Source organism: Schistocerca gregaria, chromosome 3 (assembly GCF_023897955.1).
Source record: "Schistocerca gregaria isolate iqSchGreg1 chromosome 3, iqSchGreg1.2, whole genome shotgun sequence".
Taxonomy (NCBI): domain Eukaryota; kingdom Metazoa; phylum Arthropoda; class Insecta; order Orthoptera; family Acrididae; genus Schistocerca; species Schistocerca gregaria.
The window spans coordinates 604217351-604242857 of record NC_064922.1 but is presented as its reverse complement, the minus strand read 5'-3'; the positions used below and the strand labels follow the sequence as shown (position 1 = coordinate 604242857).

The following is a 25507-nucleotide window of genomic DNA, read 5'->3' as shown; positions in this document are numbered from 1 at the left end:
ACCCATTCGGTCAACAAACATTGACATTTCACTATTGCAGACTGAATGTGCTCTTCTTGTGGTCAAGTTAATTAGTAAAAGTTGTGATGTGTTACTACAATGACAAGAAAGCAGTGAACTGACCATGACGCCTGAATCCACACAAATTCAAAGCAGCCAAAGCAATCATCTTGGACCTATTAAAAGCAGGCATTCCATGCCCATCCTCCAGTGACTGGTCATCACCAATTCATCTCACACCGAAGAAGGATGGTTACTACAGACTCTGTGATGACTATAGATGTCTCAATGACTGCACAATCATGGACAATTATCCAGTACCAAAAATTCAGGATTCTGCTTCTCAGTTTGCAGGTGCTAAAATTTTCAGTGTGGTAGACTGTGAGAAAGCGTATCACCAAATACCAATGTATGAATAAGATATCCCTAAAACAGCCATCACCACACCCTTCAGCCTCTTTGAATACGTTTACATGCCTTATGGGTTGAAAAATGTCACCCAAACCTGGCAGAGGTTATTAGACACTGTGTTACGACACCTACCATTCTGCTTTGTGTACCTGGACGACATTTCGGTCTTTCCTTCCTCTCTGGAGGGCCCTGTTTGACACATTACAATCCCACAATGTGATGATCAACAAAGACAAATGCAAACTAAGACAGGATTCTGTTGTTTTTCTGGGACACATAGTTTCAGTCGATGGTATCTGCCCCACACAAGAGAAAATAGATGTTATCAAACAGCTGCTGATATCAGAAACATACCATGAACTCTGCCGGTTCTTAGGAAGATCAATTTTTTCCGCCACCACATTCCAAGAGCCGCCGAACTACAGATCCCCCTCGCAGACGCACTGCGTGGGCCACAAACGTCAGACGACAGGCACGTGCCGTGGACAGAGGTCATGCATGCGTCTTTCAAAAAACTCAAAACCACACTCGCGGAAGCCATCATGCTTGCCCATCAACACCCGGATGCAACACTTTTGCTTACTGTGGACACTAACGAAATATCTATCAGCACAGTACTTCAACAACACAGAGGAGAGGCGGTGCAACCTCTTAAGTTCTTTTCAAAAAAACTTTCTCCCTCTCAGTGCAAATGGTCCGCTTTCGACAGAGAGCTCTTAGCGGTCTATGAAGCCATTAAATATTTCCGTGAAGATGTTGAGGAATGTCCCCTCATTATCTTTATAGACCACAAATCTCTCACCCAAGCACTCACAAACCCTCCAGACGACCCACCTCCTAGGAGGTTCCGTTATATCGACCTCATTTCCAATACACAATTAATGTACAATATGTTTGAGGACCCGACAACATAGCCACCAATTATTTCTCCCAGATCTCAGGCATATCTTCCTCAATTGACTTCGACAGTCTTGCTTGAGCACCAACAAATGATGACTCCTTGGTGAGCCTTTTATCTGACAATAATCACTCTCTGCGCCTGGCGTGCAGGACGATCGCTGGCACCCGCTCTGAGCTATGGTGTGACACTTCCACTGGTGTGCCACACCCCCTCATCACCTCCTCCTTTGCGTCGCTTGGTGTTTGATGCACTGCACAGTTTTGCACACCTGAGCATTCGTGCAACTATGCACATCATTACCAAGCGTTTCATATGGCCTCCGCTTCACAAAGACTGTCGGGACTGGTGTCTCACTTGCATTTCATGCCAGCAGTCCAAAGTTGGACGCCACTGCATGCCTCCCACAGGCATCTTCTGCTCTCCTTCTGGCAGACTCCCCCACATCCACATTGACATTGTTGGCCTTCTTCCCCAGGTGGATGGTTACCGATACTTGCTTACTTTTGCCGTGCGGGATTAGCCGAGCGGTCTAAGGCTCTGCAGTCATGGACTGCGCGGCTGCTCCCGGTGGAGGTTCGAGTCCTCCCTCGGGCATGGGTGTGTGTGTTTGTCCTTAGGATAATTTAGGTTAAGTAGTGTGTAAGCTTAGGGACTGATGACCTTAGCAGTTAAGTCCCATAAGATTTCACACACATTTGAAATTTTTTTTGAACTTGCTTACTTTTATCGACAGAACAACTAGATGGGTCAAGGCAAACCCTCTAGCCGATATTTTGGCCAAAACAGTCACCAACACTGTCCTCTCCACATGGGTCGCACCATTACTACAGACCAACGTCATAAATTTGAGGCTGTCCTCTTCACAAAAATGTGCGAGCTCTTCAGCATCGGCTGCATTCACACGACAGCCTACCACCCCCAATCAAACGGTTTAGTGGAATGATGGACAGCACTAATGTGCCACGAGGAACGGTACTTACATGCCCTCCCGTGGGTACTGCCAGGCCTCCGTTCTGTATATAAAGATGACCTGCAGTGCTCGGTGGTCGAACTGTTCTATGGCGAGCCGTTGACCCTACCAGCCAAGTTTGTCGAGCCTTCACCGCTCCAAGATACCATCGGATACCCCCTGGTAATTGAGAACATACAACAGGTGATACAAGCACAGAGAGCACCTGCTCTGAAAGCAAACACTCCACCTAAAACATTCGTGCACCAGCGGTTAGCCACATATGAAGCTGTGATACTTAGGGATGATACAGTGCACACCACCCTGCAACCCCCATACACAGGACCTTGCAGGGTACTTAGGTGCTTGTCAAGCCGGCATGGGCCACTGCAGATGACAACACCTCCAGCGACCCAACGCCACCGACCACAATGACCTCCACACCGCTGCCTCCTCAAGGGACGACATGCTGGCCATGCCCCCTTCCCCCAATGCCGGGAACCCTCACTGGGCAAAGTCCATGCCCTTCACCCCACCCTCTCCTGCTACGCCTGTCACACACTTCTCACCCGACATTCAACAACCCACTACCGTCTCCATCGACGTCTCACACTTTTCACCGTCTGACATCTGCATAACTACCACAAATGATTCAGCACTGTACGTGTTGTACCTCATGTCTGTCTATTCCCCGCAACCCCGCTCTGTCACCTCACGAACTGGTTGCTGCATACTCCCACTGGTGTGGCACCATGATTACATTTTTCCATCCAAAAGGGCTTGAACCCCAGCCCCGCCCCACCCCGTTTCCCCTCCAGATGAAGACAGTGCGACACCTGCACCTGCACCCCACAACAGCCAGAGCCTCGTGCTCCGCACTGCAGGGGGGGTAGGGGGGTGGGGAACCTCTGTGGCAACACTGACATGCCATAACATCTCTGGTGCGCAAAAACTCTTTGGGCCAAGACGCCATTATGTTCTGCCTATGTGATACTTTTGATGTGTAATGCTGTATATCTGAAGTGTGACAATAAAAGTGCTCATTGTTTTAACAAGTGGATCAATGGGTTGTTATTTATAACGATAAGGACCCACACTCCCACACATTCTTGGCATATTGCATGATATGCTCATATTCTGATAATATATGGTATATTTTTTACACATTGGGCACTTTTTTCTCTGAATTATCATTTTAGAGATCTCTTGAACATCCAGTCACACTGGACTGCATGTTATAAAACTTGTTTACAGATGGTATGAAATAAATTGGGAATATGTTTATAGCCTCAAAATATTTTAGTCAGATGGTAGACACTATGAGTGGAATACTTTTTTATAATATTACATCACTTACATACACAACTGGTTGCATAAATGCAGCCTCTGACAGCCTATAAATGATGAAACAAGGCTAATTCATTGTACTGCATATTTAATTTTACATACCGGTACTTACCACACACTAAATTTGAGCTGCATGAGGCAGTAGTTATTGCAGGATCTGCACAAAACAGCTGTTGCACAGCATCTGGCTGCTGCTTAATCATCTCACTGAAAGTTATTGACTGTTTTGCTTGGCACTCCCTGTACAGAAGAAGGTGACATTCTGTCTCCTAACAGGATGACAACATCGGCATATAAATAATTACTGGAGCTATTGTTGCTGTGACTGAAAGTTATTGATGGTTTTGCTTGGCACTCAATGTACAGGACAACGTGGCATGTTGTCTCCTAACAGGATGACAACACCGACATATACGTAATTATTTGAACTATTGTTTCTCTGATACACCACCACACACTGAATATTATGTTCCCTAGATCATATCATGAAAGAGTAATCTCAAGAAAGTATAATCAGCCATAACAGCTACACATATTTGACAACAACAAATAAAATAAGATTATGAATATCTGCTCAGTTGTGCTTAAGATCAGTTGGTTGCAAGTAAATTGCTTAATTAACATTCATTAATTGCATATAATGTTTTATTCAGTCAGAAAAGAGTACATTCATGGGACAGAACTGAGCAAAATGTAGCATAATACATAGGAGAATATCTTAGAAACTAATTCTGTAAACTTAATAATAAAGATTTCTTTGTAGGGATGATGCAAAATGTTGTCTCAGATGGGGAGTGAATGACAAAAGTAGAAAGAAATTCAGCCGTGTTTTGAGCCCCTTCTTGTCCACTAATGACCTGACACATAGTATTAATAGTAACCTCAATGTTTTGCAGATTCAGCAGTTATCTATAACAAAGTACCAAATGGTTCAAATGGCTCTGAGCACTATGGGACCTAACATCTGTGGTCATCAGTCCCCTAGAACTTAGAACTACTTAAACCTAACTAACCTAAGGACATCACACACATCCATGCCTGAGGCAGGATTCGAACCTGCGACCGTAGCAGTCCCGCAGTTCCGGACTGAGCGCCTGAACCGCTAGACCACCGCTTCCGGCAACAAAGTACCATCAGAAATAAATGATATAAATAACCCTAAGAAATAGGATAAATATTAGATCAGATCTTTATAACATTTCAAAGTGGTGCAATCACTGGCAGCTTGTTTTAACTGATTAGAAATGCAAACTTTTGCAATCACAAAATGGATATAAGTAGTATTCTATGACTACAGCATCAGTGAGTCACAACTGGAATCATGTAACAACTGTAGGGGTATGAAATGGAATGATTATGTAGGCTCAGTTGTAAGGCTTATGGCAGATTTTGGTTCATTGGTAGGATACTAGGAAAATGAATAAGCCACAAGCAGCTGTTATGTGATGCTTTATTAATCAAATTTTTATGTTGTTCACAAATTACAAAATCTTCAAAACTTTTCATACTAATTAAGGCGGTAGAGGGATGGTCTCTTTTGAGTGTACTGCTGATCAAAACTTGTTTCTGGTAGTTGGAGTCCAAGGTTTCTGTTAATCATGCCTTTTTCATTCTTGTGGTGATATTTCCATTGAAACTTTCATCCCCTAACATATATTTCTTTATATCTAACTGAGAAGTGAAATACTAATTTCCATAGATTTAGCTTTAATTTTTTTTAAAATAACAAAACAATTTTTGAGAATTTTCATCCCTTATCTCACCCACATAGGGGTTTAGTTTCCAAAAACAATGAAACACACACAAAAAAATTATTTCTAACAGAGAAGCCAAATACAAGTTCTCATAGAGTTAGCTTTGAAAATGTTCTCATAATGAAATAACGTCATAAAACTTTCCATGCCCTGTTTCACTCCCTTAGGGGATTGAATTTGCAAAAACCCCTGTCTGCCTGCTTAGCAGAGTGGTAACATGTTTGCCTACCATGCAGCGGGCCTGGGTTCAATTACCAGCTGGGTTGGAGATTTTCTCTGCCGATGGAATGGGTGTTGTGATGTCCTTGTCATCATCTCATTATCACCAATATGTTAGTCACTCAATATGGTTCACCTGAAATAAGACTTGGAACCTGACAGCCAAACTTCCCCAGTTTGGGCCCCAAGGTCAACAATGCCACACGATTATTTCATTTCATTTTCAAAAACACTGAAACATGTATTTTTTAAATTTCTAACTGAGAAAGCAATTACCAGTTTTCATAAATGTAGATTTAAACATGCTTTAGCAGTTCCTTAATAATGTTTTATTTCCAAAAACCCTTCCACCTACTATTTTATCATCTTCATGGTTGAATTTCCAATGCTGTAACTGATTTCTTAATTTATATCTGAAAAACCAAGTCCCAGTTTTCGTAGTTCTAGCTTCAAATTTGTCTTAATAGCAACATATTTTCAAAAAGACTTTCTCCCATATTTCACCCCCTTAGGAGTAGAATCTCATACAGTCTCATCTTAAAAAAGTCATACAGTACAAGATCCACATCCTGTCACAATTTCAAGTTTCTATTCTTAGTGGTTTGGGCTATGTGATGATGAGTCACACCCAAAGAGTTGAATTTCCAAAAACAATGAAACATGTATTTTTTTTATTTCCGACAAGAAAGCCAAACTGAAATTTTCATAGATCTAGCTGTAAGTATGCTTTCATAATGAAGTATATTCATATAATATTTCATCCCCTACTTCACTCCCTGAAGGGTTTAATTTCCAAAAACAATGAAACATGTATTTTTACATTTGTAAGAGAGAAGTCAAATACTATTTTTCATAGATGTAGCTTAAAAACATACTTCCATAGTTCTTTTTAATGATTTACTTTAAAATAGAACTTTCACCCACTAATCCACCCCCCTAGCAGTTAAATTTCCAAAAATATTGAAATACCTATTTCTTTATTTCTGATCAAGAAACCAAATACTAATTTTCACACGTCTAACTTAAAATTTTGTTAAAAGTGACATGTTTTCAAAAAAACCTTTCATCCCCTATTCCACCCACACAGGGGTGTAATTTTGAAAAACCCCTTCTTAAACAATGACCACAGTATAAGATCAACACCTTAAGATCAACACCCTCTCTGAATTTCAAATTTCTTTTCATAGCAGTTTGGGTGGGCAATGATGTGTCAGTCAGTCAGGACATTGCCTTTATATTTTATATAGATTTATTAAGAACAACCAGCAAATGTAAACCTAAATAAAACTACTTACAGTAGTGTCTCATAGAAGAGAAGTATGTAATACTGTTCAACTGTGTGGGGCCTATACCAAACAGGACTAACAGGGAATACTGAACTTACACATAACAGGAGCAAAATTGTCATACATTTCTTTGACTCATGAGTCAAACAGAACTGTCACAAGATCTGAACCAGCAGACACTTCAAGAACAACAATTATCCTCTAAAAGTTTAATTGCAATGTTTTGAGAAACAGTAATAAGTGAAGAATCTAAAGACATTCTTCAGTCTCTATGTACACTTATCAATCAGAACATTATGACCACTTACCAGCAGCAGGTATGTTCATCTTTGGCATGGATACCAGTAGCAACACATTGTGGCATGGAAGCAGTGAGGTCTTGGTAGGATGCTGGAAGGAGTTGGAACCACATCTGCACACACAGGTCACCTAATTCCCACAAATTTTGGGAGGGGGTGATGAGCTCTGATACCATGTTCAATCACATCCCAAATATGTTCAATTGAGTTCAGATCTGGTGACTTGGAAACCAGTACATCAATTGGAACTCACCACTGTGTTCCTCAAATCACTCCATCACACTACTGGCCTTGTGACATAGCACATCGTTTTGTTGAAAAATGCCACTGCCATTGGGAAACATGATTGTTATGAAGGAGTGCATGTGGTCTGCAACCAGTCTTTGGTCTTCATGGTGCCTTGCATGAGCTCCTCTGGACCCATGGATGCCCACGCGAATATTGCCCAGAATGTAGTGGAGCTGCTGCCAGCTTGTCTCTGTCCCATAGCACAGTTGTCAAGGAGCCGTTCCCCTGGAAGACGACAGATTCACACCCTCCCATCAGCATGATAAAGAAGGTATCAGAATTTATCAGACCATGCAACACTCCACTACTGCACCAACATCTTGTACCAATGGTCACATGCCCATTTCAGTCATACTTGTCAGGCTCATGAACATATGAATGGGTCATTGGCTACGGAGGCCCATCATTAGCAGTGTTTGGTGCAATGTGTGTTCTGACACACTTGTACTCTGCCCAGCATTAAAGTCTGATGTTAGTTCTGCCACAGTTTGCTGCCTGACCTATTTTACTAGTCTGCCCAGCCTATGACATCCAGCATCTGTTATGAGGGGTGGATACCCAACCCCATGACAGGTGGATGTAGTTTCACGTTGGTTTCACCACATGTTGCAGAAACTCACCACAGCACATGTTGTGCAACTTCAAAAATGCTCATGCATGGCCTCCAGGTCATCACAATCTGCCCTTGGTTAAACTCAGATAGATCATGTGCCTTCCTCATTCTACACAAGGACAGCACGCTCACTGATACTACATGTGTGTGTCTGACTAGCAGTAATTCCTCACAAGATGATGCTGCTTTCACCTGGATTGGTTTATGTTGATGGTAAGTTAGCGATCATAATATGCTGGCTGATCAGACTATTTCTACCACAGGGACTATGAAAGCAAGGTTAGACTAATTACAGCATGCACAGAGACACGAATCTCTAATGCTATGATAGAAACATCATCTTTGTCAGTAGAATTACCACTTTTTAGTGACCTGGTGAATTTTATCATCTCTTTGTTGGCTTTATGCAAATTAAGAGGTGAAGACATAACTGAAATCTTTGCAGGAAAGGAATGGATTGTAAAGGAAAAAAGGGAACTATATGTGTGATGAATTTGATTTAGAAGCAACTCTTGTTCAATTGTAATATCTAAATGCTTTCCTTGCCTGAAATTGAAATATTTGTGTAATTTTAACAATATATTCTTCATTACTTTACCGCTACATATTTCATGAAATAATTTTCTCAGTTTCACCAATATTAGGAAAACGATAGAGTGCTACTCACTGTAAAGATGACACACTGAGATGCAGACAGGCCCATTGAAGAGACTGTTATATGTTGAGCTTTCAGCCAATGTTTAACAGTCTTTTCATTGTGCCCATCTGCCACTCAACATGTCATCTTTAAGGTGAGTAGCAATCTATACTTTTTTCATAATAGTGTTGATTTTCAAACCTGGACTCTTCTTGGCTTCAGTTACTTGAAAGAAAATTAAATTCATGACAGATATTGAAACTGCTCAGTGTCTGGATTTCCCAAATTATCATGGGCCTTCATATTTTCCATCTACCTCAAAAAGGCATGCATGAGATAAAAAGTAATCTTGATCACCCTCAAGGTTACTCCACTAGATCTCAGCAAATTTATCAAAAAAATTAATGCATGATACTGACCCAGTCTTTAGACCTTTTATATCTTTGTAATGTTCTGTTGTTAACAAACAACCTTTTCTCATTAGTTTCATTTTATGAATCTCTTATTAAGAAACAGTGTTTTCCAATAGCTTCATTTTATGTTATATTTCCTGTCTAGTAACTAGAGCTAAAGACGAAAGTGTGATATGGGAAAAAAGCAAACAATACCTTTTTAATATCTTGAATAGCTTATTTGAAATGTGCAACTTATTTAGCTTAGAAGTTATGACCTGACAAACAAACATACAACATTTTTCCAGAAAAACACTTCTGTTCTTTCGGGTTCAGAAACTTAAATACAAATAATATATGTTTAGCTCAATAAAATGTAAATCTATTCATCATAATGTAACCAACAGGTTTTCTTCTGGTGAGATGCAATATACTCATATGAATTTTTTGATGTGGCCGTGACTGGGTGAGGTGTACATTTCAGTAGTTCATCAAATGGCACATGTAGTTGAAGAACTAATTATCTGTTTTCCCAGATCATTATAGAAGAATTGGGATATACCCTTACTTGTCTGTTCTTGCAGCAGAGTGCCCACACAGTCTACTTTTTCCATGTTCCTGTCCTATTAGTTCTGAATAGTCACAAAAAATACTAAGACCTGTTCTCTATATCCATCTCACTTCACACTGAAAATGAAAAGTTTTGGTTGGCTGCTCTCTGATTTTTGTGTGATTGCATCTACTGTTTGTTGATGGCAATCATTGTTGCTAGTGACTGGTCAACTGTGTGTGAGAAGTCTTAATGAGTGCAATATTTGCTACCATTATCTAGTAACCAATGGTTTCAATGTGCCAGCATTTTTACCTACAGCTATTTCCTGGGAACTCAATTTAATTCAAATTCCATTATCATTTATTACTTGATCAATAATGTGCCAGGTAATTTTTCATCTAATTTTGAAGTGTTTTCCTCTCGTGCACAGTGTCTGTGTTTTGTTTTTCTAATAATAAAATGGAGGATATTACAATACTAGTGCTAAAGGGGGTTCACCTCATGACTACAGCTTGTCCTTTGAATTAGGGAGAGCCTTCTCTTCCCTGCACAAGGCACTCCACTCACTAGAGAAATCCACCCCTACTCCCTTCTTTAATTCAGTGTTGCCCTTGTTTGTTTAAGGTATACTGGGACTGTAATTTCTGAAGGGACATGTTTAATACAGAGTTATTTGTCTAGCTACTCTGTCAGATGTACAGATATATTCCCATTTTCTTTTTAAGTAGCATGTTCAAGTCATTGTTTACAATTCTTCTGTGATTCTAACCTATGTGATCAGCACATTTCATAGTTAACCTTTGGCTATCATGATCAGATAAACCAGGGAGTATCATTTTTATGTCTAAACTGTTGAATGTAGTTGGATTTAAATATAATTTGGCACTGTTTCTTGCACTATGCCTTCAATGCTACTTTGGAACTTCACTGTGACAAATAACCCAAAGCTGGTCATCCACTATTCTAAATTCAAATGAACCTGTATGGTTCCAGTGACCTTTTCAAGTCTCAAACATCTATTATGTATATATGCAGAAGGAAGCAATGAATGAAAATTTGTGCCAAGTTTAGGATTCAAATGCAAAACTCCTGCTCACTGTCCTAACCACTAGCCACCCTAGTGCAGTGGCTTTGCACAACTGCATGGACTCCCCTAGCATGTCTCCCTCATATGTCAGTCCACATTGTGTTTCCCCTAGACTCAAACAGCGTTTCAGAGGCTCTCCAACCATATAGGAACAGTACCTCAGTATTGAATGAAATGAGGGAACCTGCCTGAAACTCAGGCATAGGTACTTTATTCAAATGAAACTATATAGTTCCAGAGACTTCAAACATCTATGATGTATTCAGTGCTTCAGTCTCCATATATACAGACCTTGCACTTTTCTCTTAGGAAGTTAATCATACTTCCAGTTATTATTATTTTTCAAACTTTTAATGGGGCACAGAAGACTAGTACGGCATGTGAGAAGGAGAGACGTTAGCTTTGCTCAACGGAGTATGCACAGGCTGTATGGTGACAGGACAAAGCTTCCAGGCACAGTGCCAGGAGGATATGGGGTTGGGAGGGTGGGGATGCGAAGTGGAAAAGGAGAGGAGCAGAGAAAGGGAAAAGACTGATGGGAGAGTTAGCAGCAAGCAGTGACAACAAGGGTGACAGGATATGAGTTGGGAGGAGGTGCTAGGATGTGGATGATGTATGTGTGTGTGTGTGGGGGGGACTGTTGGATGGAGTGCATTGGGACAGTAGAATACTATAAGCAGAGGCCTGGATGGTGTTAGGGTAGAGAATGTGTTGTAAGGGTAACTTCCATCTGTGCAGTTCAGGAAAGTTGATGGCAGAGGGAGGGAGCCAGATGACCCAGGTTGTGAAAAAGCCATTGAAATCAACCATGTTACATTTAGCTGTCTGTTATGCCACAGGGTGGTCCCCTTTACTCTTTGACACAGTTTGGCAGAGGTCATTCATCCTGATGGGCAGCTAGATGGTAGTCAAACCAGTATAAAAGATGTGCAATGGTTGATGCAGAGCTGCTATAAGACATGGTTGCATAAGACATGGCTCAGCTTCTGGTGGGATATGATAAGCCTGTGACAGGATTGTAATAGGAAGTGCTGGTTGGGTGGATTGGGCAGGTATGCACCTGGGTCTTCCACAGCGATATGTTCCCTGAGGCAAGGGGTTGGAGTTGGGAGTGGCACAGGTATGGACTAGAATGTTGTGGAGGTTGGGTACCTCATTCCTCATACACCTTACTAACTTTACCCTAACACACAACCACTCTTCCTTTGAAGGGAGGATTAGACAAACAAATCCATGCCACAGCCAAGGCCACTGATAGGGCACCTTTCTATGCCAACCTCATTATGGGTATGCTGACCAGATGCTCTGGTTTTGCTGGGAAATTCCTGTTTTTACATAAATGCCCTGGTGTCCCAAGAAAATCATTTGAGGCACTTAAGTGTCCTGGTTTTTAATTGAGAAACAAAGTGCATGTAATATTTCTTAGTTAATTAAATATTTGTGAAAAACAAATTTTCTAGAAGTACTGTATATCATTATCAAATTATTTTAACAATATTTTACTGTATTTGGCTCAACTCACCTTAACAAGAGATATATTAAAAGAAAATCAGGTATTATCTATCCCATTGGCTGCCCCTAACTTCCAGTCTTCCACTTTATGGCCCTCAAGACAAATAAAACCAAACAACATATAAAGGAGTATCACTTAAACCATTTCTCGTAATGGGACTGCAGCCATATGGAAGTTAATTTTGTGAAGACTGTGAGTGATTCAGCATGTGTTATCAGAGCTTACAAAATATTGTCTGGCATGTAAGTATGCTTGCCATAAGAGCCTGCAATCAAGAGAAAGTTGGCAGATGTCACTAACTCTGTGAAAAAAACTTCATCTACCAATTTTTGCAACAATTGCCAACATTTCTGATTGAGAAGTGAAAATCACAGGTTGATCAGCTGTGAGGACTAAGTTACTACATACAACTGTTCATAGTCAGTGAATGTGAATATTAAACTCAGAAAGTAAAAATTCTGGTGAAAATGTTCAGTTGGAAGAATTCATTTAATGAAATGCTAAAGAAAGAATTTTCATTTCTTAAAGAAAGAGACATAGATGATAAAGTTAAGTGTACAATATGCAGATAGGTGTTTTGAGTGGGTTTTGACAGGAGAAATGACATAAATCATCATCTCCTAAATAAGAAGCACAAGGAAGTGTCACCAGTATCTACAAGTAGCAATGAGATGAAAGTATTTTTTAAAACACTTCAGGAATGCCTGAATTAAAACTGGCCACTGAAGAACATACATTAGCATATCATGCCATCTTTTACAGCTATAACTTTTGTTTGATCAAATGACTGTACTACTTCCTTGATATCAAAGCTGTTTGATGAACCTAAATATTATTCTGCTAGAGCTGAAAGTAAAGCAATTATTGTTAATGTGTTCATCTGACATATTTTTTCAGTAATACCCAATGAATTATAAAAAGCAGAATATTTGTCTGTAATCAGTGATGTATCAAATCACAAAGCAAAAATGATTCCATTAGTGATACAATATTATATTCCTGGTTTCAGCAAAAAGTCAATCTTCTGGATATAAATGATCTTCCAAATGAAACAGGTGATACACAAATTCAGTTCACTGAGAAAATTTTGAAAAAATATGGTTCAGATGACAAAGTAATTCCATTTTGTGCAGACAATGTGAACACCAATTTTGAAGGCGTGTACAAAATGTTTACCAGAAACTTCAAGCAAAATTAAATAAATCAACTTGTGTTGGTTATGGTGCTCATGTTTTGCCCAACAGTATTCAATCAGTAGCAGATGGTCAGCCAGTTTACAAATATTTTGAAACATATACTGTTAGAAGCCATGCCTTAAAAGAATTATGTGAGTTTACTGGCGTTTAGTACAAGTCCATGTTAAGTAACACCAGAACATGTTGGCTGTCTCTTCTTCCTGTATTGCACAGGTCCTGGATTTTTCTGAAGTACTTAAGTAATAAGGTTTTTCCCTTGACAACTGCCCATTAATTCTGCTAAATCTATTTTCCAGTACCTCTTTCCTACTACAGTTGAAATATTTAGCAAATTAGTTACAAGTTTTTGTTGCTAACATTAAGCAAATTGAGGGTCAAAATATCTCAAACATCAGCTCAGTACAGCCGATAGAAACACAAAAAACAACCGAAAATTTAAGCTCCTAGCTTTCGGAATAAATGTTCCTTCATCAGGGAGGAGAGAGGGGAAAGAAAGGGAAGAAGGGAAAGTGGATTTAGTTACTCACAACCCAGGTTATGAAGCAACAGGGAAAGGAAAACAGGGAAGGTAGCAAGGATGGAGGCATGGTTGTCAGAGGGAAGCCAAAGATATTCTACTGCAGGTACTGTGCCAGTTTCAAACCAAAGAGGATGCATACAGAAGTAAAGAGGTGTATAGTATAAAGATGTAGGATGGAAAGATGCATGAATGGCTAAAGAGGAAAGGGAAAGAGGAGAAGACTGAAAAGTAAATGGGAGTGAGGTTGTTTAATGTAGGTTTAGTCCAGGGGGATGGCGGGATGAAAGGATGTGCTGGAGTGCAAGTTCCCATCTCCGCAGTTCAGAGGGACTGGTGTTGGGTGGGAGAAGCCAAATGGCACATACAGTGTAGCAGGTTCCTAGGTCCCTAGAATTATGCTGGAGGGCATGCTCCGCTACTGGGTATTGGACATCTCCTAGGCGGACAGTTCGTCTGTGTCCGTTCATGCGCTCAGCCAGTTTAGTTGTTGTCATACCGATGTAAAAGGCTGTGCAGTGCAGGCATGTCAGCTGATAAACGACATGTGTAGTCTCACACGTGGCCCTGCCTTGAATTGTGTATGTTTTCCTAGTAGCGGGGCTGGAGTAGGTGGTTGTGGGGGGATGCATGGGGCAGGTTTTGCAGCGGGGTCGGTTGCAGGGGTAGGAACCGCTGGGTAGAGAAGGTAGTCTGGGAATATTGCAGGGTTTAACAAGGATGTTATGGAGGTTAGGGGGACGACGAAAGGCAACTCTGGGTGGTGTGGGGAGAATTTTGTCAAGGGATGATCTCATTTCAGGGGTTGACTTGAGAAAGTCATATCCCTGGTGGAGTAATTTATTGATGTATTTGAGGCCAGGATAATATTGGGTGACAAGGGGGATGCTTCTGTGTGGTCTGAGGGTAGGAATATTGTTGTTGGACGGGGAGGAATGTATTGCTCGGGAGATCTGTTTGTGGACAAGGTCTGCAGGATAGTTGCGGGAGAGGAAAGCACTGGTCAGGTTATTGGTGTAATTGTTGAGGGATTCGTCACTGGAGCAGATACGTTTGCCACGAATACCTAGGCTGTAGGGAAGGGAGCGTTTGATGTGGAATGGATGGCAGCTATCAAATTGAAGGTACTGTTGTTTGTTGGTGGGTTTGATATGGACAGAGGTGTGGATGTGAGCTTCAACAAGATGAAGGTCAACATCCAGGAAGGTGGCTTTGGTTTTGGAGAAGGACCAGGTGAAATTCAGATTCGAAAAGGAGTCGAGGTTATGGAGAAAATTAAGGAGTGTTTCCTCACCATGAGTCCAGACCACAAAGATGTCATCTATAAACCTATACCAGGCCAGGGGAAGCAGCTGTTGGGTCTTCAGGAAAGCCTCCTCCATGCGGCCCATGAAGAGGTTGGCATAGGATGGAGCCATCCTGGTTCCCATGGCAGTTCCTCTGATTTGTTTGTAGGTCTGGCCTTCAAAAGTGAAGTAATTATGGGTGAGGATGAAGTTGGTAAGTGTGATAAGGAACGAGGTTTTTGGAAGATCTTCGGGTGGGCGTTGGGAGAGGTAGTGCTCAAGGGCAGAGAGACCCTGGGTGTGTGGGATGTTTGTGTAAAGGGATGTAGCATCTATGGTGACAAGAAAGGTTTCAGGTGGGAGAGGAGTGGGAATGGATTTGAGGCGTTCAAGGAAGTGGTTTGTGTCCTTGATGTAGGATGAGAGTCTGCAGGTGATAGGTTGGAGGTGTTGGTCTACCAGAGCTGAGATACGTTCTGTTGGGGCTTTGAAGCCTGCTACAATGGGACGGCCAGGATGGTTCTCTTTGTGGATTTTGGGTAATAGGTAGAAGGTAGGGGTACGTGGCTCAGGTGAAGTGAGTAAGTCTATGGAAGCCATTGTGAGGCCTTGTGAGGGACCTTGGATTTTTAGGATTTTCTGCAGCTCAGTCTGAATGGAGGGAATGGGATCCTGGGTAACAGCTTTGTAGGTTGAGGTGTCGGAGAGTTGACGCAGTCCTTCTGCCACATACTCCACACGGTCAAGTACCACAGTTGTGGAGCCTTTATCCGCTGGAAGGATTACAATAGAGCGGTCTGTTTTCAGCTGCTTAATGGCACGGAATTCAGCTGGGGTGATGTTGGGGGTTGTCGGAATGTTCTTCAAGAAGGACTGGGAGGCAACACTGGATGTGAGGAATTCCTGAAACGTCTGCAAGGGATGGTTTTGGGGGAGGGGAGGAGGATCCCTTTGAGAAGGCGGTCGGAACTGTTCTAAACAAGGTTCAACACTGGGTCTAGTATTTGGGGGCTGTGTTTGGGTGGTGAAGTGATATTTCCATTTGAGGTTCCGGGTGAAAGAGAGGAGATCTTTAACCAGGGCAGTGTGGTTGAATTTAGGTGTGGGGCTAAAGGTTAAGCCTTTTGATAGAACAGATGTCTCTTGAGGAGAGAGGGATCTGGATGAGAGGTTTAGAACTGAATTGGAGTTGGTGATATGTGGCATTTGACTGTGGTTATAGTTGAGATTTGGTCTGTGTGGGGTATGTGCTGGGATGGGGAGATTGAGTAGGGTGGCTAGGCTAGGTTTGTTGGCTATGAGGGGGGTTTGTTGACGGTTCTGTTGTGGTTGGTGTTTGTGAGGGATAGGGAGAGGGTCCCCACTTCTTAGGTGTTGCACTAGCACTGTGGATAGTTTTTTCAGGTGGTGTGTGGCATGGGACTCAAGTTTGCGGCTGGCTTCTAGGATGATGTTCCTGAGTGTGTTCTCCAAGCAAGGGTTTGACAGGTGGAGGACTTTGAAGAGAGATAGGAGCTGTTGGGAGTGGTGGTTACATGAAGTAGTGTAGAGGTTCAGGACAAGTTGGGTAAGGGCTAAGGATTGAAGGTTCTGGAAGTCCAGGAGAGATTGGTGGAAGGAGGAATTGCACCCAGAGATGGGAACTTTTAAGGTAAGTCCTTTAGGGGTAATTCCAAAGGTTAAGCAGGAATGGAGGAAAAGTATGTGGGATTGCAGTTTGGCTACGGTAAATGCATGTTTCCAGAATGAATGTAAATAATGTGGTATAGGATTAGGGTACATAGTGGGTAACTGGTGGGTAGGGAAATTAAATAAAGTTAGAATAGTAATCACAAGAAGGAATAAAACACGGAAGGAAGGGCGAGAAAGAAAGAAATTGTGTTGGTAACGTTAAATACCAAAGAAAGACCACCGAATAAGAAAAATACGGAAAAAGTTGACCAGACCAAGCAAGTATGTCCAGATCAGGGGAAAAAGAACACACGCTGCTCAAAAACAGAGATAGCGAGTAGCGAAAAAAAGATCGCGCGTGACGCAAAAAAGATCACGCGTGACGCAAAAAAGATCGCGCGTTCCGCAAAAAAGATCGTGCGTGCGCAAAAAAGATCGCGTATGCCGCAAAAAGGTTCGTGGGTGGCGCAGAAATGTTCCAAAAAATGTTTCCTGTGGCAGAGAAAGATAGGCAATGGCACAAAAATATCACCAGCAACACGAAATCGACGGAATTGGATGATACTGATAGGTGTGGAAGAGATTGTTGGCTGGAAAACAGCGAATAACGAACGTTAAAACTATGGAATGTTAAATAATGGAATGTTAAATAAATAAATCAATAAATAGAAAAAGAGAAGTGGACTATAAACCGAACAAGACAATAGGAGGCAAATGAAACTAGCACAGTTGGTGACGAAAATATATATACCCTCATCTCTTCAACCTCAACACTTTCTCTCCCATCCACTTCAACTTGTCCTCTGCATTCCAGCATACCACCTTCCTGGACATTGACCTCATGCTCTCTGATGGTACATCCACACTTCTGTTCACATTCAACCCACCAACCACCAACAATGCCTACAACTGACATCCCTCCCACACCAAAAAATCCTTTCCATACAGCCTAGTCACCTGGGTATGGTGTGTCTGCATTGACAATAATTCCCTTGTCTAGTATATGAAGGTCTCACAAAGGATTCACAGACAAGCAATATGCCCCAGACGTAGCCCGCAAACAGATTTACTGTGCCACAACCCCACACATCCCCAATCCTCTCACCACCCAAAAGCACTAGGTACAAAGGAGTACCACCTTTTGTAACCCAATAACACTTAAGACTGGGACAACTGAAATACCTACTTCATCAGGACTTTGATTATGGTCATTCCCTAATCAGGGACATCCTACCCAAGACCCTCTCCACCCCTTCTAAAGTGGCATTCTGTTACCCACCTAATACCCACAATGTCATAGTCCATCCCTCTACCACTCCCAATCCCAATGCCTTGCCATATGGATCATACCCTGTGGACAGCTCAGGTGTAAGACCTGCCCAATCCACCCAAACAGTACTTTCTAGACCAGTCCCATCAAAGATTGGACCACCTGTGAAAGCAGCCATGTCAAATGCCAGCTCTACTGCAATCACTGGACAGCTTTTTAGGTTGGTATGACTATCAACTAGATGTCCACAAGGATGAATGGCACCAAACTGTGGCCAAGAGCAATGTGGACCACCTTGTGGCACAACATGTGCTGGACTTAACATGCTTGGTTTCAATGGCTACTTCACAACCCAGGCCATCTGGATCCTCCACTCCACCACCGACTTTCCTGAACTGTGCAAATCTACAGTAAGCTACTGTCCCCACACCCTCCTCCCAACAGTTTCAGATCCCTCTGTCCTAGTACCTCCTCTCAATTCACATCCACTCCCCGCGGTTTGAACCACTCTCAAACAACACACCTGCCAGTCGTTTGCCCTTCTATTCTCCTCTCCTTTTCCATTACTCATTTTCCCCCTTTCTCTCCTTGCTCTCACTGCCATGCCTGGCAGCCTTCTCTGGTCATCATCTAGTATCCCAGCACAAACTGCCAAACATTGCTGACATCTATCCCAAACCATATTCTGCTGTCCCTCCCCCTTCCCCACCTTACTCTGCTGCTGGTTCCTTCGATATGACACAGTTAAATTCTGGCTGGAGTGGCTTGCTGGAGGTAATGGTCATTTGAGCATGAGGTGTGCTTGCTTGTGTAAAAGTGTGTGTGTTTTTTTTGAAAGACTGCTTTAGCCACAAGCTCAATGTGTAAGAGTCTTTTAGTTGTGTCTGTCTGAAATTTAAAATGTCATCTTTATGATGAGTAGAAACTTGTCTTTTTCATAATACTGTAAATATCATGATACACTCTTTGTGAGTTGAAGAATGCGAAAAGCAATTATACATTCCCTTAACTTAAAAGTCAAGATGTCTGTTGATCTGACAGTGTTTCAGTCACAGCACAAGCAGTACGTTGAGTGGGATGGTACAAATGTTTTATAAGGTTGAAATGTAGAATGTCTTTTTTTCAAATGTCGATGGACACCACTGTTAACACTTATTACAGTTGCACTGGCTGTGCCTATGCTCCGTAGTTTGATTGGATTTAATTTGAATTCTTGAAGTATGTCTTTCATTGCTGTTATGATAGATTTTCCATAAAACTACCCAAATATTTTTAAAATACAGAAAGTTACCACTAAATGCAAAATTTGCACACAAGACACACATTCAAAACTATGAGGAAAACCACTTGGCAATATTTGTTTGTTCATGTAATGTTCACAGAAACTAAGTTAACACTCAGCATGGTGGCTGATGACAATGAATATAAATGGGGAATGGTTTTACTGGTGCTCCCATCAACCACCATGGAAATTATCAACTTAGTTTACATGAATAATACATGTCACCAACACTGCTCGCTCATGTTCAACAATGGAGTTTTTGCTACTTCTTCACTATGATACTGTAGAATCTCAAAGACTGGCTGGCTATTGCTGAAGCAAATGTGCTATTTGGTTTAAGGCTTCCAGTTTTTGCTTATTTATGCCAACTGAGGACTGGAGAGAGACCATGTAGAATAAATTTGAAAATGTGGAGGGATGTGTAATTCAGTTGCCCTAAACCCAGTGCTTTTGTTTCTCACTACTTTATGATGTACAGATGAAACAGAATCCAAGAATTTTCATGACAACTGAGCTCTGTGAAGTGCAGTTTGATAAACCTCAAGTTACACTACTACTTTTTAAATATACTGTAGACATATCTGAAGTGTGATTTTTCAGTTTTTTTGACAGCATTTAATATCAACATCACAGTGTCACCTCATGAGTACACAAACTTTGTATTCACAAAATTTTAGATTCAAATAAATTTGAATCCATGAGGGGTTGTTGGTCCCCCATTGGGTACCTCTCTAAGTGGCAGATAGGAGAATGCCTCCCATATATGGCTGGTACTGGAAAATCAAATACTCTGGTCAGACTGAAACCAGCTGGATTCCTTAGCCACAGAGAAGACAATCCACCTATGGGAATGACAACCCCAAGCCCAAACCAGCTAAGGATAGCTGGGGTTCTTGAGCCAGGGTGAAGGCAGCCTGTCCAGAAGGAACTTCAAAACTAAACTGGGTGGCCCAGACCCAGAAGGTGGCAGCCCCACCATTCCAGCTCAGAAGGCTGGTAACCTACTACCTTTAAATAATTATATCAAAGAAAATGACAAAAATGAATACTGGGTGGATAATATTGTTGTTAACAAGGCCTTAACTATGAACTGTGAAATGGTTTTCAAATTGGAACATCAGGTCCCTCATGACAGGAGGAGTTAAACTATTGGAAGAGGTGCTCATCAGCTACAAATTCATTGTGACAGCCCTCCAAGAAACAAGAGTTCCTCAAGGGATCGTGAAGATTGCTAATCAATACACCCTCTTTAACAGCTATGAGTCATGCCCAGATTGACATCAGTAGTTGGTTTTGCTGTCTGTAGGAGAGTATCCACAGTTGTTACCAAGTAGATGCTGAAAAGTGATTGCATATTTACAATAGTGTTAAATCCCTCTCCATATAAAATTTGCATCATCAGTTACCATCCACCATCAGAGGACACAGATGATGAGGTGAAAAACAACTTTTATTCAGTGTTGGAGGAAGTCATGGATAGATTATCAGTGCACACAGCCTGTCTAGGGAGACTTCAATGCACAAATTCGGAAAGAGGAGGAAAATCAGCCAGTTATCAGACCAGATAGTCTACATGAGGAAAGCAATCAAAATGGTGTTTGACTGATCAATTTTGCTGCTGATAGGAGAACGACCATTAGCAGCATGTATCTCCCTCATAAGGCGATACATAAAATTGTATCGATGTCACCAGACTACAACACTAAAAATCAGACTAATCACATTTTGGTGGATTGTAATCACTGTGGATGTGTTGCACAAGTAAAGACATTTTGCAGGGATGAAATGAACTGCGATCATCTTCTAGTGATTCTGAAACTGTAACTGAAACTATCACCAAATTGTGAAAGAGAAGGGATGTGGTGGCTTGTCATGACAAAGGTATGCTTGCAAATGAACAAGTGAAATGGTGCTTTTAGGAAAAATTTATGGCTCACCTGTTATCCAGGATTGCAGGTGGAACTGAAAAAATAAAATACAGGCAGTCACTACAAGAGGCTATCATTCAAAGTGCATTCAAAGAACTGGGACAACAACCAAAGCCAATGGAAAAGCTGTGTTTTGATGATGAGTACAAAGAGGATGTGAAGACTAGGACAGCAGGACAGCAAGAAGATTAGAATTTCTGAAGAGTTCCACTGACAACACAAAGATAGCATACATGATGGAAAGAAGTCTGACAGACAGAATCACAGAAGAAATGAGAATATGGTAAACAACTACTGAGGCAAATTGAGAAGTCAAGGAAAGCAGCCTGCTCCTTCTTTCGGTGGACAGGTTTTGAGAGAGGAATTTATAGACCACAAACATTAATCCTACTGGATGATGAGGAAAGAGTGATTCCTTCAGTGGAGCAAGTAAATGCTTTTTTAAGGTATTTTGACCAGGTACTAAATCATGAAGATCAGGTAGAAACAAAAGAACTGGAGATAATAGAAAGGACAGAATAAGAAGCCCCTGAACCAACATCAGATGAAATAAAATGCCATTCTACAGACCCTCAAAAACAAAGCCCACGGTGGTAGTAGCTTCAATGTGGAGTTACAGAGGGAGGTGGAAAGAAGTTAAGAAGTGTTGTAACAGGTTGTCTCAGACACCTTATGGCTGAAATATGGTCAGCAGAGGACATCCCTGTGGACTGGAAAAAGGTAATCATATCCCTGATTTTTTTTAAGGTGATGTCATACAAGTGCATAATTAAGAGATCTCATTACTGAACATAGTATATAAAGAGTACTCCTCTTTAATACTAAGTCAGCTAAAACCATTGCTCAGAGGGATTGTAGGCACATACCAGTGTGGATTTACCCGTAGACATTCAGCCACTGACCACATCTTCATATTGAGAAAAATGATGGAGATGTATTATGAATTTGATAAAGTTCATGTTCACTGACTTCTGGCAGGCGTGTGACAGTGTTAATCACACCACCCTCTGGAAGATAATTGAGGAGTTCAGCATACCAGGGAAGTACATTAGGCTGATTGCAGCTTGTTACAATGGATCAAGCTGCCAAGTATGCTTTGCAAATCAGTCATTGGCATCCTTCACAGTTAAGAATGTGTTGAGACAGGACGATCTTCTCTCACCAGTTCTGTTCAATATAGTGGTGGAAAAGTTGAGACATGCAGTTGGCTGTAACAGGGCTATGGAGATGGTTGGAAGTGATGAAATCCTTGCATTTACAGATGACGTGGTGACTATGGGTTAAACTGTGAATGAGGTGACAGCAGATACCTCCCAATTTATGGTAGAAGCAAGCAAGGGTTACTGCTCAACAATGAGAAAACAAAATACATGGTAGTCTCTTGTCAACAAAATAATCGTGACACCATCAGTATAGATGGTCACAATTTTGAAAGAGTTGAAAAATTCAAGTGCCTAGTGTCAATATTGCTGAGAAAAAAGGAGATAGAAAAGGAAATTTGACAAAGAATAATAAGTGCAAACAGGATGTACTACAGCTGAAATAACCTATACATGTCACATGTCATATTCTAGGAATGCAAGGTATAGCTATATACATCATAGTGTGACATCCTTGTTTATCAAATTTGCTGACATTGTTATTTAAATAGGCTCCTTTAATTAAATTTTACAGAAACTTAGAGTTTGCATCACAGTACTGGTGTCATTGTATTTAATTTCATGATTATATTTGAAGCAGTGCTCAGCGACAGCTGCTTTGCTTGGTATTTTAGTTGGGATTTTCACTGATGTTCTCTGAATCTCTCCTCAACTATTCTAATACCCCCACATAAGGCATACCACATTTATGTGGAGTGCGAGTGCAGTATACCCTTGGCTTTTGGAGCCCTAGATTGTCTTTAACAACATAGTGAAGGCTCTTTATTTCTTTGTTTTTAAGGGGGTGGAATATGCTGAATGACATGTTTCTGTAGGAGTCTATTGATCATTCTAGGTATTGCATCAGCATAATGTAGCGATTTCTGGCTTGTCTTTCTCTGTCTCAGACTAAATACTTTTCTCAGGTTTTCCTGATTTTGACTACAATGCACACTCAGTCTGGTAATCTGAGTATCCATTACTTTGAAACACTATTTGTACATGTATTCATTGTAATTATTCAGTGAGATTCTCCTTGTCTGAAAATATTCAAGCTCTGTTCACCAAAGTCTTAAGCACTGAATTTGTTTGTGACAAATGTAGATGGTTCAAAGGCGCTTAACTGACACGTCCAGGAAACATGTTGGGCCCTCGTTTTCAAAATTACGACGAATGGAGTTTAAATGTTCCAGGAACTTTACAGTAGTTTACGATCCATGTAACCATATTAAAAATGTGTCGTACATGTAGCGGTAGAGACATGATGGTTTGAACCTATCAGATTCTGTTGCCTTTGCTTGAAGGTGTGCATCTATATGAGGGTTGCCGAGAAAGTAATACACCACATTTTTTCTCAGCCGAAAACAATGATATGAATGCAAAACGTTACATATGTATTATTTGAAGTCTCCTGAGTGAGCGAGCCAAGTTTCTGTCAATTCCGACGGTTAGCGTAACTGCAGGACAGTTTCAAAGTGGCGTCTGTAGATGATGCACGTTGCAAGCAATGTGCCGTCATTAAATTTCTCACTGCAGATGGAGAAGTCTATAGAGCATCTGCTGTAGAGAGAAGTACAGCTAGTCGTTGGGCATGGAGGGTGAGGTCATCAGAAGGCGGTTCAGCAGAGCTACACGATTTGAAGCAGTTGGGGAGACCATGCATGGTTGTCACACTCATAGGATTGCCAACTATCTGCCATTCAAAAAACTGAAAATCTAATTGTAATCAACATGTGAAATTAGCGCTGTTGTTGAATTTTGGATATGTTCTATAGGCTCGTATTATAACATTTCTGGATAATGAAAATCTCTTCTGTAGAAATCACCATGGGTTCCGCAAACAACGATATCGTGAAACCCAGATGGCCCCATTCGTCCACGAAACCTAGATACAGAAGGCCATATAGATGCTGCGTTTCTTGACTTCCGGAAGGTGTTTGATGCAGTTCCACACTGCGGCCTAATGAACTAAATACGAGATATCACATCAACTATGTGTGGCTTGAAGGGTTTCTAGCAAACAGAGCACAGCATATCATTCTGAACGGAGAGAAGTCATCGGACGTAAAAACATCTTTGAAAGTGCATCAATAGAGTGTTATAGGACTTTCGACGCCATGTAAAAATGACCTAGTACATAGCGTCGGAATTCCATGGCGCTTTTCGCGGATGATGCTGGTGTATAAAGAGAAGTTGAAATGCTATAAAATTCTAGTGAAAGGTAGAAAGACCTGCAGCGAGTTGCAACTGACTCTTAACCAGTGCTTTTTTCCTAAAAAAACAGTTTCAGGGTACTCAGACGTTGGATATAATGCAGCGAAAATAACTTGTAACTGAAGCATGGGATAGTAACACCCGTCTCCTTTTAGCCATGACGACATCAACATGTAAAACTATCGAACTTTTCAGTTGACTTTACAGCTCAAATGAAGCAGGCGATAATGAGAAACACCCAACCATACAAGATAATGTGGTATCGAAAACTTCAGTTTATATCACCTCAAATGAAGCATGCGATTCCCATCAACCCCTGGACAATAAAAGAAAATGATATCGTACACTTCAATTGATCTATAATACACCTCAAATGAAACAAGTGAGTCCAATCAGCACTTCCAACATACAGGACAAAACAAGGAAATGTTACCGAACACATATTTTAACCTATAAAACGCCACTAAAAGAGACAATACAACAAAAACCATCCACATCTATCATCAACAACAATAGAAACTACACTACAAAAATCTTTTGTGTTCAAATGTGTGTGAAATTTTATGGGACTTAACTGCTAAAGTCATCAGTCCCTAAGCTTACACATTACTTAACCTAAATTATCCTAAGGACAAACACACACACCCATGCCCGACGGAGGACTCGAACCTCCGTCGGGACCAACGGCACAGACCATGGCTGCACCGCCTTAAACCGCTCGGCTAATCCCGCGCGGCCTAAACATCTTTTGTAAT

At 41.2% G+C, this 25507-nt stretch overlaps 1 protein-coding gene across 4 annotated transcripts in view; it reads right to left on the bottom strand.

Moving 5' to 3' along the window:
* LOC126354807 (uncharacterized) overlaps positions 1 to 25507 on the bottom strand; it is a 216916-nt gene that overhangs the window by 78224 nt on the left and 113185 nt on the right. For all 4 annotated transcript variants that reach the window (XM_050004729.1, XM_050004730.1, XM_050004727.1 and 1 more), the window contains exon 5: positions 3721 to 3848. In XM_050004729.1, the coding sequence (XP_049860686.1) occupies positions 3721 to 3848 (128 nt within the window). The remainder of the gene's footprint in view (positions 1 to 3720; positions 3849 to 25507) is intronic.